The sequence below is a fragment of the Buteo buteo genome, chromosome 6 (assembly GCF_964188355.1).
Source record: "Buteo buteo chromosome 6, bButBut1.hap1.1, whole genome shotgun sequence".
In the NCBI taxonomy this organism is placed as follows: domain Eukaryota; kingdom Metazoa; phylum Chordata; class Aves; order Accipitriformes; family Accipitridae; genus Buteo; species Buteo buteo.
This window is the reverse complement of record NC_134176.1, coordinates 33,797,981-33,814,223: the sequence shown is the minus strand read 5'-3', so window position 1 is coordinate 33,814,223 and position 16,243 is coordinate 33,797,981. Positions and strand designations below refer to the sequence as shown.

Genomic DNA, 16,243 nt, shown 5'->3' with positions numbered 1-16,243 from the left:
TGCCTTTGATGATTTTTTTTTTTAATGAAAAAATACACTATTAGTTAGAGAAATTCTTTTTTAAGGTTAGCACTTTTAAAGAAACACTCTGGGTTAGTTTGCAACCCTTATAGCCCTGCATTTTTCATATAACTATGTTCATTGCATTGGGTTCTGGCTTGTTTTGTGGCAGTGTTGTGAATGCATTAGGCATTCATTAGTGTGAGAGTATTCTGTAGCTCTCCTAAATATGCGCAATGAATATCAAGTGAATCTTTACTAAGAACTAAGGCATACAAAATGCAAGGTCTTGGTAATACTATGAACCAATGTGATAACTTCTTGTATCTGAGCAGAGCTAAGGAAAGCATTATCCACGCAGCAGTTCAGATAATCGTTTTACTTTAATGTAGAGATACAGGTTAATTACAAGTTTAAAAACCAATTGACAACCACTGTTGTTAACCTTCCTTCTTGTGATATGAAAGGACTTGTATTTCTGCGTTAAACATGTCCATAAAAGTGCTAGCTAAGGAATGTAGTTCTACCAAGCTACCTTTTCAGCTTCGGCCTATGCATGAATATAAAGTATAGGAGGAGTTCCCATTCTCGTTTCTCGTTATTAGATCCCTTACTGAATTGGATGACGTTTGATAACTGTAGTACTGTGGCCTTCAATAAGTTTTCAGCCGAGCCCTTCGACCCCTTCGATTTCCAGCCAATCATCCTTATACTCCTGCAGATTTGAGTTAAGCATCCATTGCAGAACTTCGTTAGAGGGGTTAAAACACAGCAGACTGGGTGGCTCCAGTGTAACAGGGCTGAAGGTCCCCATTCCTGTGGCAGTGCCTAAAGCAGACAGACCTCCTGCTTGGCACTGTCTGGGACTGTCTGTTGTGTTTTGGTTGTCTGTGCTGTCTCCATCAGTGTAAGCAGGGACTGAAGATATATATGCCCCCCTAAAAGTAGGATTCCAGTTCTCTCTGTCATTGTGCTTTGGGAAAAAGGAGAAGAGGGAGCATTGTTTTTCCTCAGAAAGAGGCCGAGAGTAACCACATCAAACTCCCACTTCTTCCAGCCCAATATTCTGATGCCAATACCTCTGCTCAACTAGCGGAAGAACCGCTTCGAAGCTGTTGTTATCTGCATTCTTCTGCTTGATTCTCTGTTCACTATTCATCTATAAAATCAGTCTGGAATATTGTAGATAACATAAAACTCCCTTAGAAATACAGAAATATTGGAAAGGACTAGTTGTTGGAAGGGACTAGTAAAAATTCAACCAGTCCAATCAAGAAAGCCCAGCATTTTTCTTTACCAAACATACCACTAGTATCAGCATAAGCATAAATTCTTATGTAAGAACATAAGAATAGCCATAATGGTGTAGCCTCTGCTTAGTATTCTGACTCCAAACAGTAGCCCTAAGCAGATGTGAATAGTAAAAACAGAAAAAGCATATATCCACCCTAATATTCTCCCAACCTCAAACTATTTTAATGCATATTTAAATTAATTAAATTAATTTTAATAGTTACATAAATCATTAATTTTTACATAAATTATTAACTAGTGTATAAATGAAGAATTAACTAAGAATTTTAATATGTCTCTTTTATAATCCCCACTGAACCTGTGTTCTGAGTACTTGTTCAGGCTCCCCTTGAATCCCTGTAAAGTTCTTGCAACCACAGCATTCTCTATCAAGGAATTGCAGGTGTCACGCACCTTTGTTCTTTTTCTTACTAATGTCATTTGGTGATCTGTAGTTCTTGTACAGAAAGACAAGCATGCAAAATCAATTCTTATCCCTATCCATCCTTCTTATGTCATGTATGATTTTGTAAACCTCTGTCATATTCTCCTTAAGAAGTCTGGAGAACATTTCCAGTCAGACCCTCCAGAACTTTTGATCATCTTTGTTGTCCTCCTCTGAACACGTTCTGGGTCTAATATAGCCTTTTTCAGCTGAGAGATCCAGACTTGTATATCTTACTCAAGGTGAGGGTGAACTGTGAGATTCTACAGTGGCATAATGTTACCCACTTTGTTCTCTATTCCTTTCCTAAGAATTCATAATGTTTTACTTGCTTTCTTGATTACTGTCAACTGCTGTGATTCTTTATTAACCAGTCCATGAAGACTTTCCAAAATGTTACGTAGCTTAGCATGGCACTCTTCTGTGTTTACAGTAATATGGCATCAACCTACTTTGGTATTATAAAATGTCAGGTAAATAACAGAGTCACATTCTCAGTCCTCCTAAAATCTACACTGTACCTTCTGGTTTTCCCCTGAGTTATTGAAATGTGTATTGTATCACCAGAAGAATATCAGTATTTTCTTCACAGTGGGGAAAGTCCTTCGTTGAGTTGCGGTTTCTTTCAAAGCAAGGTGTTAAAAAATGAGTGTTCATAGTCCTTCTCTGGATAGGGAACGATATATATCCAATGCACGTATTTAGAAAAATCTGCTTTTTGGCTTCCTTTCCCAAACTTTCTGGAACTCCATCTTTCCCGCCTTTGATAAATTGAGTAGCAGATGATCCTGTTGGCAGAGGGAGGATATTGTGAATCATGTTTTGAGGACAGTCTAACATGAGATTCAGTTAGAGCTGAATCACTTGTCATTTCAAATCTTTGTCCAAAGTTTGGGTATCTACCATTCCATAGCACGACAGAATCAGAATCCTGCCATAGTGTGGTCTCTGAGATGGTCCAGTTTGCATCCATTCCTGAAAGAAGACATTGTTACAGAGTCTTTATTTTCAGAGGATGTCTCCTGCACAGCAAAAGGATGTTGCCTGGCTTCCTTCTCCAGCCCTCTTTAAATCAGATCATGTAAAAGTACAACACAGAAGTAGCATCCTTCTCCATATTACCTCAGCAGCCATTGAACCTTTGCGATCTGCTCATTTTCCCCTATGACATACTGACTCCTCCTGGTGCAAAGCTACCTTGCAGTATTTGTTCTTAGAAAGGATTAAATCCTGTGGAAAACCTAACAAGTGGAAGTAGGAATCTTCAACAGGCAGACCCTCTCCCATGAACTGAAAATCATTTGAATACTGGTAGCTAGAAAATAAGTGTTTAAGGGCAAATACCTTTAGATGACAGCTACACCTACAGCCTAATGAAATTTGTAAAGATTTGTAAAATTCAGGTCATGCATACTTTAAGAAATCACTGCTTTCAACAGTGTTTGCCCCAACAGTTTTCTTGTTTCTCAATAATAAGAATTTTAGAGGTTCCCAAGAATTATTTGACACTTCTTTTTCAAGAGTCACAAGCCAAGCTGTATCCTCTTCTACCTCATCTTTTTTTCCCAAGACTGAAGGTGTAGAAGAAGGACTAGGCCAAAACATGTGCTCCTTTATAGAACAGTCTACAACAGTATCCCTAAAACCATGTTTTTCTTCACAGTACCACAGCTGTCTGCCAGAAGTGCTGAATCTCATTGATGAGAGTGCAGAATCAATTGTAAAAAGCAACTTAGTCATAAAATAATTCCTCTTCATTTTCAGTCTTAATACTTACTTCTATTGTTCCAGCATCATGTGAATAGTATTTCTTGGCAGACCTTATATATTCATCCTCATTTGCTAGACAGGCTATCATAAAGATCTTCAGCTGTTTAAGACAGTTGTAAATTTCTGAAAGGTAACTCATAAATGCAGCATCCATGTACAACACAAATGTCAGTGGTTTCTTGAAAATAAGTCAGGAGAGGTCATTGTTAGAAGTACTTCTGTAAGATTCTGCAGCAGCTGATGAAAGATTATTAGTGCCCAGTAGTGCCATCACTTGTGCTTTGTGCAAACTGTAAAGTTAAAGGTTGTGAGTGCTATGGTACTGTACAGGTGCACCATGAATAGTCTTTCACACAGAATGAATCTCATTTGTTAAATTTGGAAATGTACTATCTCCTGGCCTTAATTTTCATGTAGTTCTTCATATTCTAAATGGCAGCTGAAGGCAAGCAGAAATAGTGAGTAATTGACTTAACAACCTAAGACAAGTACAGGGAAGTAGAAAAGTTTGTCTTAGTGCTTGATGTGACCTGAGAGAGCTTTTTAGACTTTTTTTTCTAAACAGTGCCTCAGCACCTTGGGCCAGCAAAGTGGCCTTTAAGCCTGAATGAGCATGACTTTTTTTTTTCTCAGTGCAAAGCTCCAGTATTTCATCTTTTCAAACTGTTTTACAGCACTCGGAGCAGAATTATATTGACAAGGTTAGAATTCATCTCCTAGAGGAGAATACTGGGCTCCTCCTATTAAGTGCTAATATAACATTTATGTGTTGGTACCTTAATAACAGCCCTGGCTAGCCTAATGAAAGTACTGAAAGCAAACAGTACTCAGTGAGATTTTATTATGACTGAAGTGACTGCAATTTGAGACAAATTGTCCCTGTTTTTGTTTCCATATCAAAACCAGAAATGCTGAAGCAATTGCTACAAGTTTGGTATAGAATTAGACTCCACTATCGTTAATATAGAAGTAAGTGCATTTTTCATGTAAACAGTTCACGAGGGTCAAGCATCAAAGATATTCTGTGCAAAATGCTTGTCAATAACTTTGTGAGTGAATTTTGAAATAAAGTGCCTGTAACCTGTCATTATTTCTTCGTCACAAAGTTGAGAGCAAGTGGATGAAAATTGAGCTTGTGAATTGATGGTACTGTGAGTTATATGGCCTTATCGACTTCAGGCAAAATGACAGGTTTGCCTTGTTATTATTTTTCCTTTCAGAGGTCAGGCAATGGACAATATTACCAGTATATGCTGTGGTGTAAGCAAATTGGCATATAAAAAAAGTTATCTGTGTACACAAAGAAGATGGTGTAAGTCACTAATATTAAAAATGCTTAATGTATTGCCTCTCCATAAAAATGGAGGAAAAAGTAAGAAAAAAAATAATCTGCTGGCCAGACTAAGCGTTTCAACTGTTGAACTATTTGAACAGTTGTTCAAAAAACCCAAATGTGTTCAGAGAGCTGATAAGTTAATGTAAATTCATACATTTGAGAGTATGTATATCATAAAATGTGGTTGCTTTCCATAAATAGACCTTGTTGTATCCATAATAGGAGTATGAGTATATGCATTTAAGTATAAGGTAACAGCAGACCTAAATGTGTGTACTGGTTTTGGATGGGATGCAGTTAACTTTCTTCATAGCAACCTGTATGGTGCTATGTTTTGGATTTGTGACCAAAACAGTGTTGATAACACACCAGGCTTTTTAGCTATTGCTGAGCAGTTCTTGCACAGTATCAAGGCCTTTTTCTGTTTCTCACACTGCCCTGCCAGTGAGTAGGCTGGGGGTGCGCAAGGAACTGAGAGGGGACACAGCTGGGACAGCTGACCCCAACTGACCAAAGGGATATTTCATGCCATGTAACATATTCAGCCATAAAAAACAAGGGGAGAGGTCTTTGGGAGGATAGCCATTGCTCACAGTCTAGCTGGCTATCGGTCTGCTGGGGGGGGTATTAAGTAATAGCCTTTGCATCACTTGTTTTCTTTTTTCTCCTTCTTTTTTTCTTCATTTATTAAACCATCTTTATTTTGATGCACAAGTTTTCTCACCTGTGCCGTTGGGGAGAGGAGGAGTAAGCAAGCTGCTGTGTGGTGCTTAGCTGCTGGATGAATTCAACCCACCACAATGTATTGTTCCTAGTTTAAAGCTCTTATTTTGAAACATTATATTCACTTCCTATACCTGTTAACATGCTACAGTGCAATTTATACTAAAATTTTTACAAAGTTAGCAGAAAGCCTGTCCCACTTCTTTTATACCATCAGAAGAAAAGGAACTTAGTTACTCAGAGTTAGCTTACCAAGTTAGCTAATTAGATGTGCTGGTTGATGTGAAAACAATTTAAAGATACTTTCTAAATGAGCTCTGCTACCGAGAAAACACGTTTTCTCTTCTAGAGGGTTTGTTCAAGACCCTTCTGCTGTTCAGAACTATCTGAACTGTATCTTTGCTGAATCTGAACTGTGTCTTTAGTACTCCAGCTTTCAAAATAAATCTTATGTGCTTTACTAACTCCATAGTTCTGTAGTTTTGGTAGTTCCTACCATTTCTGTTCTTCAAAGACCATTGGTACAGACAAAAGTTACTGTATGCAGAAAGACTCTTTTTTTGATTGCAGAATGAGTGCAAAATACATTATGGTCAGCATTTTTTTAAATGGTGCAGGCATAAGAGTAATTTGAGATTGCAAAAATGAGCAGATATTAACTGTCAGACAAATTTGTAATTGCTCAAGGTGACTTTTCAGTAAGAAGGAAAGTTTAGGAGGAAAACAGTCTCCATGAAATAGCTGTACTGCACATACTTTTTTGAATATATTTGCTGAATATGAGCAACATTAATTTCTACTAGCTCTGTAATATGTACAATATTTTGTTTATCTTTTAGGTTGAAGATTCAGAGATGTATCATGATGCAACTACAGTGTGTGGGTTGCTTGCTGTGGTTGTAATATCTCACCTACCCAGAGATGCTGCCATTGAATGGCACGTTGTTGCAGTAGTTGATGATCCACTCCAGAGAAAACATTTTACAGTGAAGATGTTGTCAGAGGGATTCCAAATTGAGTGTGAATCTGTGGAATCTAGTTCTGCATCTTGTGCATCAATCTCCGTACATCTGAGCTTGATTTCACCATCCCCTTCTCAGCTTGATTTAGATGGACCTCTTCATGACTTAGTTGCTATGTTTAGACAAGCTGTTGAGAAACTTTCAGAAGACTGCACTGCAAGTCCTTTGTCTTTTAGAGCTTTCTTCAAGGAGGATGTGTTTGATGCTGAAACACTACAAACAGGTAAGACTTATGATGACAGAAACCACATGTTAATAATGAGATAATTTTTGTTTACTTCTACATAAGGTTTCATTGGAAGAAGACATTTTAGAAGTGCCTTTCAAAGATAGGTGGCCAAGATGGTCAATAGCATCCTGGCTTGTATCAGAAATAGTGTGGCCAGCAGGACTAGGGAAGTGATCGTCCCCCTGTACTCGGCACTGGTGAGGCTGCATCTCAGGTACTGTGTTCAGTTTTGGCCCCCTCACTACAGGAAAGACATTGAGGTGCTGGAGCGTGTCCAGAGGAGGGCAACGAAGCTGGTGAAGGGTCTAGAGAGTGAGTCTTACGAGGAGCAGCTGAAGGAACTGTAGTTGTTTAGCCTGGAGAAAAGGAAGCTGAGGGGAGAACTTACCGCTCTCTGCAACCACCTGAAAGGAGGTTGTCAGTCTCTTCTCCCAAGTAACAAGTGATAGGACAAGAGGAAATGGCCTCAAGTTGTGCAGGAGGAGGTGTAGATTGGACATTAGGAAAAATTTCTTTACTGAAAGGGTTGTCAGGCATTGGAACAGGCTGCCCAGGGAAGTGGTGGAGTCACCGTCCCTGGAGGTGTTTAAAAGACTTGTAGGTGTGGTGCTGAGGGACATGGTTTAGTGGTGGACTTGGCAGTGTTGGGGTAATGGTTGGACTCGATGATCTTAAAGGTCTTTTCTAACCTAAACAATTTTTCTTTTTCTGGCACCAGGCATGCTTCTCGTATAGAAAGGCTCTATTCTTGGACATTTTGAAGTCCAAACAGGGTAGAGCCCTGGATTACTTGTTCTGATCTCTCTCAGCTGACCTGTCTTTGAGTAGGAGGTTGGATTAGATGATCTCAGTCCAATCTGAGTTATTTTGTGATTCCACGAAAGAGAAGTTGCCAAGAAATCCAGCCACCTCAGGGTTGAACAAAGGGAGAATTAATCTTTTGCATAAAAGGCTTTGAACTGCTGTCCATTTGGTAGCCTATTTTTGTCATGATCTAGAACTATGTTCAAGTAACCAGATTGTGTGTGCTTACAGGCACTCTTTTGAGAATAATTAATGAAATATAAATGTTTTAAAACAAATGTTGTATCCTCTAGATTAGAGGGTGTCCGATTTTGAACATGGGCTGATTTCTTACCAACTTATTTAAATAGAACTTGCTAACAAATTTACTGGTTTTTCCCAATGTTTATTTTTTCAAAATCTCATTCCCTTACCAAGTAAAGAGAATACAGAACAATAAATATAATGTTGCAACTATAATTTATTTCTTATGTTGTACATCTGTATTTTGGTCTATGCTTAATTTGGGACAACTAATATTACACAAGAGCACAAAAGCTTCTTTTATCTGTCAGGCCTATGAATCTGGTAGACCATACTTGTATTGAAATCAGTAAGAGCTTTGTTATCAGTTTGAGAAGGAACAAAATCAGGTCCTTACTCTATATTTATCTCAAACATGCATGCACTTTAAAAATCCTTGCAGACCACAACTGATCCATATTAATTAGCTGACATAAATGTTAGCCCTCAAATATTCTACTGTCCTATTTTTTTTTCTTAACCTGCAGCAGTTTTTGAGGAAAATTCAACTTGACATTGTTTAATAGATTTAAAGTACAGGAATTGAAAGCTATAAAAATGTGGCATAGAATAAGCATATTTAATCCAGGAAGCAAGGAATGAACATATAGTCTGACAGAATGTTGTTGTTTTTACTACATCTTGTTTAAGAGCTAAAAGGAAACCTGATAAAACATGTTCCTGGCATGGGATTAACATTACTCTTTTGTCTGCTCTCTTTCTGATGTTTCTCAGGCCATAAAATAATTATTTCCAAATAAATTTCATTTGCTTTATTATATATATTGTTCAATATAATGTATAAACTGTATACATAAAAATTTGATTCAATTCCATTCATATTATACTACCAATGGCATAGATATAGAAGGATTTGTTGTGATTGTCAAATGCTCATTCTGGTTCAGATCTCTGCACTGTCATAATAATTCCTGTCATTATAGCAATTTTATCATTATCCCCAGTGGTAAGAAATACATTCTTGCAAATCTGTAGAATATATCGAATACATTAAATTTACAAGTAGCACTAATTCATTGATGAAGATTTTTAAAATAACTTTTTTCTACTTAGGAAAAATTTCCAGAAAGTTCATTTAATGGGAGGAAGAAATATGCTATATATTTGAAAATAATTTCTCAAATTAAAATAGTTGTTGCTGAAGTGTGTTTTACTGATAGTTTCAATCTGATATAAAACTATTAGAAAACTAATTTTTTAATATATTGTTAAGACACAGGGACATATTTAAGTGTTCTGCTAATATGGGTCCTTGGAGTCTTGAAAGGCATGTATTCTTCAGTGAAGCCTCCTCAGCTTTCCAAAAGGTGCAGCTTATTACTGAACTGTGTCCTTGACTGTCTTTTGTATTATTATTATTATTATTATTATACTTCTCATAATTTAAAATGTACTCACACATATATATTAACTCTCAGTTAAAAAAAGCACTGTATAAGGTGTCCAAGATGTTCCCATTCATTTCAGTATCCCTTAGACAGTGTCCATAAGCAAGACGACATAGTCTGTGTTTTATCTTCTCAGTTATTATTGGCAGTCTTTAGTTTTGACTGGCAAAACTACTGCAAACGTGTGTGTCCTTTAGTGTGCTTCACAGATGTAATATACCAGAACTAGTATCAGATCTTTCTTTTGAATCCCATGATATTTTATCCTGCCTATAACACCAGCCCAAGGTGTTAGATTGTTAAGTTCTGATGACCACAGCTTCTTCCAGTTCCTCATAGTGTATTCCTGGTTTCCTATTGAGCCTTAAGGTGGTCCTCATGTTTCATCTGCAACAGCCCATTAATGTGTCAGCCTTCTTCCTAAATCTGGATTCAGGGCCAAGGGAGAAAAAAAGGCATGTTTTGCATTACCCAGTTTAATTCATTACCTGAATAGAATTTGAAACATACATATAATATATTTAGGCAAGTTCAAATAAGCTTGTTCTGTTTATAGAATGAATGAATCTGAATGTGGCAAGTCACAAATTGTGGCTTCCAAAATAGCACTGGTTTGTGTTTCATCAGTTCTGAGCATGGCCAAAACTTGCTCATACCTGTCTCTGTAGACTTGCCCTAGGATATTTTGAGTAATTGGATGTCTCTGTGGTGATTTCTGCTACTTCTAAAGGTTACTTTCTGTCGCAGAGTATGTCTAGGTGGGTATCAGAATTTACTTATGCTACTGATCAGATAGTTGGTAAAACAGTCTTTCAAACACAGCATAGGATTTTACTAGGACACAGAATAAAGCAGAAATGTACTGATCTTGACTTGAAAATCTGCAGGCCTAGTACACGGACTTTCAAAAAATATTGTTTCCTTGATGTGGCTGCCAGGACACAAATGATATTCAGAGAGCAGTTTTTCTGCTGCCATTTATTAATTCAGCTCAGGTAGTGCTGGTTGCTAACCATCTGTATGATGATCCATTAGTGACATGTTTGATCTCCAACATGTGTTAGACATTGTTAATCCCACAAGTAGGTCTGTCCTTTTGGAGTCTTCAGCTACCATCAGATGCATTGTCTGCTGAGGAAAGATAATAACGTAGCAGGGGATGCTAGATGCCGGTACTCAAATATTTTTAATGTGAAACACGTCAGACAGATGTATCTATAATGGAAAAGACAGTAATTGTCATGTCTCAGAAATCAAGAGAGATGGTTAAGGAGATAACTGTTCCAGTCTTAGTGGATTTCAGTTGGACTTCCATAATGTCATAAGATTAGCAAATAGCCTTCAGTAATTCTTGTAAGATCTTGAATTGCAATGTATTGTCTCCTCTAGCAAAAACGTGAAAAAGACATAAAGGTACTTTTTCCTGAGTAGAACTTAAAATCATTGGAGTGAAAGGAGGAAATACTGCCACAGATCTTCTCAGATGAGCCTCTGATTAGATGAGTGCTTTTTTGGTGCAAAGAAATTGTCGTTTATGTAAAACTGTCCAAATAAATTAGAGAAATTTGTTTGTACCTGCCACAGTAAGATGAGAACCAGGAATATGTATACTCTGCATATTGTAACAGGTTATTGGAAAATATTATAGCCGGTGTTACTGATGTCAAAAGAAGCTAAAGGTTTGTAATGCAAATTTGAGACAGATAGCTTTCTGTCATCCTAAGACCAGATGTAAAGTTTTATTGAACAAAGTGTAGTACCGATGGTGAACTTCTCAGAGGCAATCCCTCATAACATACGAGAGCATTATGGGCACCGTGCTGAGACCACAGAACGTGTTAGAAGTAGGAGGATTAGATTAAGCTGACATATATACTTAGTAAGATGCTGTTAAGCCTTTAGAAGTCTTTAACATAAATTTTACTATTTCTTTCTTATTCTCATTTAAATATGCATTAATATAAACATGTCAGGACAATTTGCTATACCATCCAGTTGACTAGATTATACTTCAGTATAGGAAAGATGAATGTTCATAAGTCATCCCATTATGATTTCACAAGCCTTGTTCACAGGATGTATGCAAAATATTTTTGAATATTTATTAGGGAGTAGAAAAGGTCTTGCATTCACCAGAACATCATATTACATAATCCCTTTTTAATACTATAGAAAAAATGAAGTGGGAATATAAAAAGGCAAAAGATTACAGGAATAGAAAGAGAGCCTGGTAGCAGCATTAAAATGAATATATAATTAGTTTTAAATGTGGCTCTACTCTGTAAACACTTAGGACTAAAAGGCTCTTAGTATTTATGTGTTTATCAAGTTTCAATGCTACTATAGTTTTAAAAAAATTATAGTATGGCTTGAGTATAGTTTAACTGGACTTTAGAAAATCTTACTTGAAATGGGACTGTTTCTTGTGTTTAAAGAGAAGCCCTGGTGATTAGGTGCACACGGTTAGGAATCCTTGCACTGACATAGTAACACCCTGTCACACGTAAAACATACTGCTTTTAAACTGAAGATTTTCCATCTGATAAGATTTAAAGCATTCTATTTATTAAAAAATACTGCATTATAAACACATTTTCTAGATGTTTCCCAAAACACACAGTTTCCAGTACTGGTACAGTAATCTGGAACCAGAAATCTAAGAGAACTGGAAGAACATCAAATAAAGATACCAAGATTCATTTTCTTAATAACACATGTCCAAGTGCATTACAGTTTAATATTTTTTAACTAATGCACTTTAAATTCACACTGGGAATTTATTTCACCTTAACTTTCTTGATGGATATGCCCTTATACACTGGGAAACAATTTCCTGTGGGGACAGCTGGAATCTCAACCTCCAAACATTTGTACGCATGCCTACATGTTCTCATGTGAGCAATTGGTATTTACTCAGCAGTCATGGAGAACTAGTCAAGTGAGTAGAAACTAAATGGTCATTAAGAACTGTTTACTGAGTAACAATGAAGCAGATACATAAGTGTTGATAATTTTTAAGTGTTGGTCCTTTTGAAATCAAGCTTTGCAATCACTAACTAATGAAGTAGTTGTTGTGACTAACTTAGATAATTTGGCCAAACAAAACTATTTTTTTAAATATCATGATGCTGTCTGAAATAGGCTATAAAAATTGAACTTGATTTCTACCAAATTCTATTAATTTAGGCTAAATGGAAAATGTGAGAACAGTTGCCAACCTGAAAGAAAAGGAAAATTTCACATTAAATTTCTTGGGTTTCCTTTTAAGAAAACAAAGAATTTGCCAAGTATAATAGTTCAAGCAGCAGACCTACACTGATGCTGCTTAAAAAAAAAAAAAAAAAAAAAAGGTTAAATTAGTACTTGGGGAAATGAATCAGATTATAATATACATAAACAATTAGTAAATACTGATGTGATTCATGAGTGTGTTTGAAATGACATTTTAAAAGGGTGAAAATAGCTAAATTTGGTCTTGAGCCACAGAGGTGGCTTTGCAGTCTTGCTATTGCTACATAAACTATCCAGTCAAGAGATCTGATCTATTAAATGACTGTTAACATGCTGAAATTTTGAACTTTTTTTATCAGTTTTCAAGGTTGTGCTGTTATTGTATCTACTGCAAGTCACTGTATGCATATTTTTAGCAGAACATCTCACATAAAATTATGGGGAAAGGCTTTTTTTGTTTGTTATCAAAGACATGGGGAAATTGTTCTAATAGTAATGTTGCTTCTTGGCTGAATTTGCATAGGAAAGTGTTTTATGCCTGTAAGGCAGCTTAAAATATATTAGATCCTACTTTAGGGCAGTGGCCTTCTGTCCTTTAGGGTGGGAAATTTATTTTTTAAGAGCACAGATACTAGATTGAGAAAAATTCAACCACTCGGTGCCAAGGCCAGGTAGCAAAGTTAGAACTCATCCTTATTCAAAGTGGACAGCATGTGACATCTAAAGGTTATGTATTGCACAGTCGTACATAAAAATCTTGGCTAAAACTTTAAATGGAAATAAATTCTTTAATTGCTTGACCCAAGATTGATCTAGGACATACACCTTTTATCCTTGATACAGAATACTAGCAATATATTGGTAAGGTTGTTTTAAAGCTACTGTGTACAACTTCATATTTCTTTCAGAATTTCTGCCACTAACATCTAAGATACATTTATAGGTTACTCTATCCCTCCTATCAAGTTCTCACATTATGTTGAAGTGCTTCTGAGCTTTTCATCAAATGAATTATTTGTATGGACTTTTTAATTTTCCTGTTGAAGATTTGCATGTAGTTACCTGTAGGGCTGAATGGGCCTGTCAGAAAACAGACTTTTTGTAGAGAAAGTCATAGATTATAAAGAAGAATTTCCTAAGTTTGCTAACATGTTGAAAACTGATTCACTTTCCTCAAATAATAAGTTTGGAAGATGCTAGACTTTTTTTATGGTGATCCAGGCAGTGGCTTTGCTGCTTGATGTTAGTTAATAAGTTATCTCAATAAACATTGGAATTTGTTAAAAGCAGTAAGCTATAAGGTGAAAATCTTAAAAGAATAGATGTAAAGAAACATATGGAATGAGAACCGAATTTATTCTGTAATGAGTCAGAAGGGGTGATTTTGATAATTAGCTCTGCAAGGAGTCTGAACAAAGTAATACTCTTCTGGAAAACTGGTGTCTTCTAGACAGGGGTATGTATACATGGTCTAGCCATATATGCATAAGTATCTGTTTACATGCATAAAGTACAAACATCCTACTACAATGTCAGAATTAATTTTGAGAAACTTTGGTGCATTGTTGAGAGAGAACAACTATAAAAGCATCTTGTAACAATGACATCAGGCAAGCAACCATTGCCAAATTTGGATCATCTGGTGTTTAATATGTGAGGCATATATGATCCGTCTATCTATCCAGAAACCATTTGTGACAAACTCAGTTTTTAAGGACACATCACAGATTATGGTTTAGAATTACATAAGAAGTTTTTCTCTGAGATTGTTTCAACATGCCATCATTTTAGCACCAATTCTGCAATTCTATATCAATAAACATTGAAAGAACTAGATTTCTAGAGACCTCTGCGCCATTTGTACAGATCCCTCTCTATATTGCTTTTCATTTATAAGTGGAGGAAAAAAACTATGGTGGTATTTAAACCAGCAAAATTACATCTGACTTAGGAAGTCTACTGATCTTAAAATAATTGTAGGTTGAAAGTGAACTGGGGATAACATCATGTCTGCTTCCCTTGTTATTACTCATTCTAGATATTTATTTAGGACCATTGCTTGAAACAGAATACTGCACTAGATGGACCTTTGGCATGACTAGCTTGTCTGTTGTATTTGCTCTTCTTTAGTACCAAAATGCTTACCATTTCCTCTTTGTCTAGCAGACCTAAGAAGTAGTTCAATGGAAGAAAAGAGTGAATTTTGCAAGGAAGATCTATGTACGGAGTTACATTTCCAGCCAATAACAATATAAATAACAGCACTCCTAATGGTAGCAGAAAGATCAATGAGTAGGTGTATAGCTTATTCCTGGGAAGGCTCCTGCGTTGCTTCAATGTGTCTGCTGTCACATCGAATGGATAATCCACAGGAGGGTTGAATGACCGTTGGCTGGCTGACCATTGTCAGTCATTCTGTGACATAACCTCTGCACCAAGAAGTACCAGTTCAATCTTCTTCTCTGATAACTTTTCCTAACCCGCTTTGAAAGTATTGCTGATTGACAGCAGAAGCTATACTTCAGTATTTTTCATCCAGAAAAATCAAGGATTTTTAGCACTGCTAATATCAATAGCCTGGAAAATGGTATTATATCTACCAACTGTCAAACTATTAGGTTTGACAATAAACCTAAATAAACTATGACAGCAAACTTCCTTTCTCCTTGTACTGTTAAGTGACAATTCACATGTAAAGTTAAGTATTTGAGACTGGAAACTTTCCTACCCTGGCAGTATGTGTAAGAAGCTGACAAATCTTTATTCTCATGCTGGTCTTTTTTCTCCTCCAGTTTCCTAAAGCTTTTGGATGCATCACTAGATCCTTATTTCCCAGGCTTGGGCTATTTCACTGAGTCTACTCTCCGAAATTGCCCTCACAACTGCAGTTCTCATACTGAAATATCCCCATTGCTTGGTCTACGTGCTCAGAGCAGTAATGAGCATCACTCTTGAATAGAAAGAAGAAAGGCCAGGCGTCAGAACTAGCACTGACTGATAGCCAAAACCATCAATAAATCTTACTTCAAAGCCTTCTACTTCCTCTCCAGTTTCCCCTCCAGTTCTTCCTTCTCCAGTCTCTCAAAGTTAATTTCTTTCTATGAGATCTTGCCTTTTGTCAACTGTAGATACCACTGACAGTGCCTATCAGGTTTTGTCAGATACCTGCTTAGTTTTTCTTGTTGAGACTTTTCATAGAGATAAGCAGCTGCTGAAAATCCAACTTTTAAGGGCTCTAATAAGTATAATACTGTTGTAGTTTAGGCCTAGCCAGCAGCTAAGCACCACGTGGCTGCTCGCTCACTCCTCCCCGCTGGTGGGTTATGTAGGAGAAAATGTAACGAAAGGCTCATGGGTTGAGACAAGGACAGGGAGGGATCACTCGCCGATTATGGTCATGGGCAAAACAGACTTGACTTGGAGGAAAAAAATCAATTTAATATGTTACCAATCAAATCAGAGTAGGGCAATGAGAAATAAACACTAAATCTTAAAAACACCTTCCCCTCCCCTCCATTCTTCCCAGGCTTAACTTCACTCCCAATTCTCTGTACCTCCTTCCCCCAGCGGCACAGGGGGTTGGGGAATGGGGGTTGCGGTCAGTTCATCACACATTCCTGCTGCTCCTTCCTCCTCAGGGGGAGGACGCCTCACTCTTCCCCTGCTCCACCGTGGGGTCCTTCCCATGGGAGACAGTCC

General features: G+C 37.0%; 1 protein-coding gene across 7 annotated transcripts in view; it reads left to right on the top strand.

Annotated features, from left to right (window-relative positions):
- DPH6 (diphthamine biosynthesis 6) overlaps nt 1-16,243 on the top strand; it is a 216,021-nt gene that overhangs the window by 165,774 nt on the left and 34,004 nt on the right. For all 7 annotated transcript variants that reach the window (XR_012650751.1, XR_012650748.1, XR_012650747.1 and 4 more), the window contains one exon: nt 6,407-6,812. Coding sequence is in view for 2 of the 7 variants with exons in the window: in XM_075030369.1 (XP_074886470.1) it covers nt 6,407-6,812 (406 nt within the window). In the remaining 5 variants the exon portion in view is untranslated. The remainder of the gene's footprint in view (nt 1-6,406; nt 6,813-16,243) is intronic.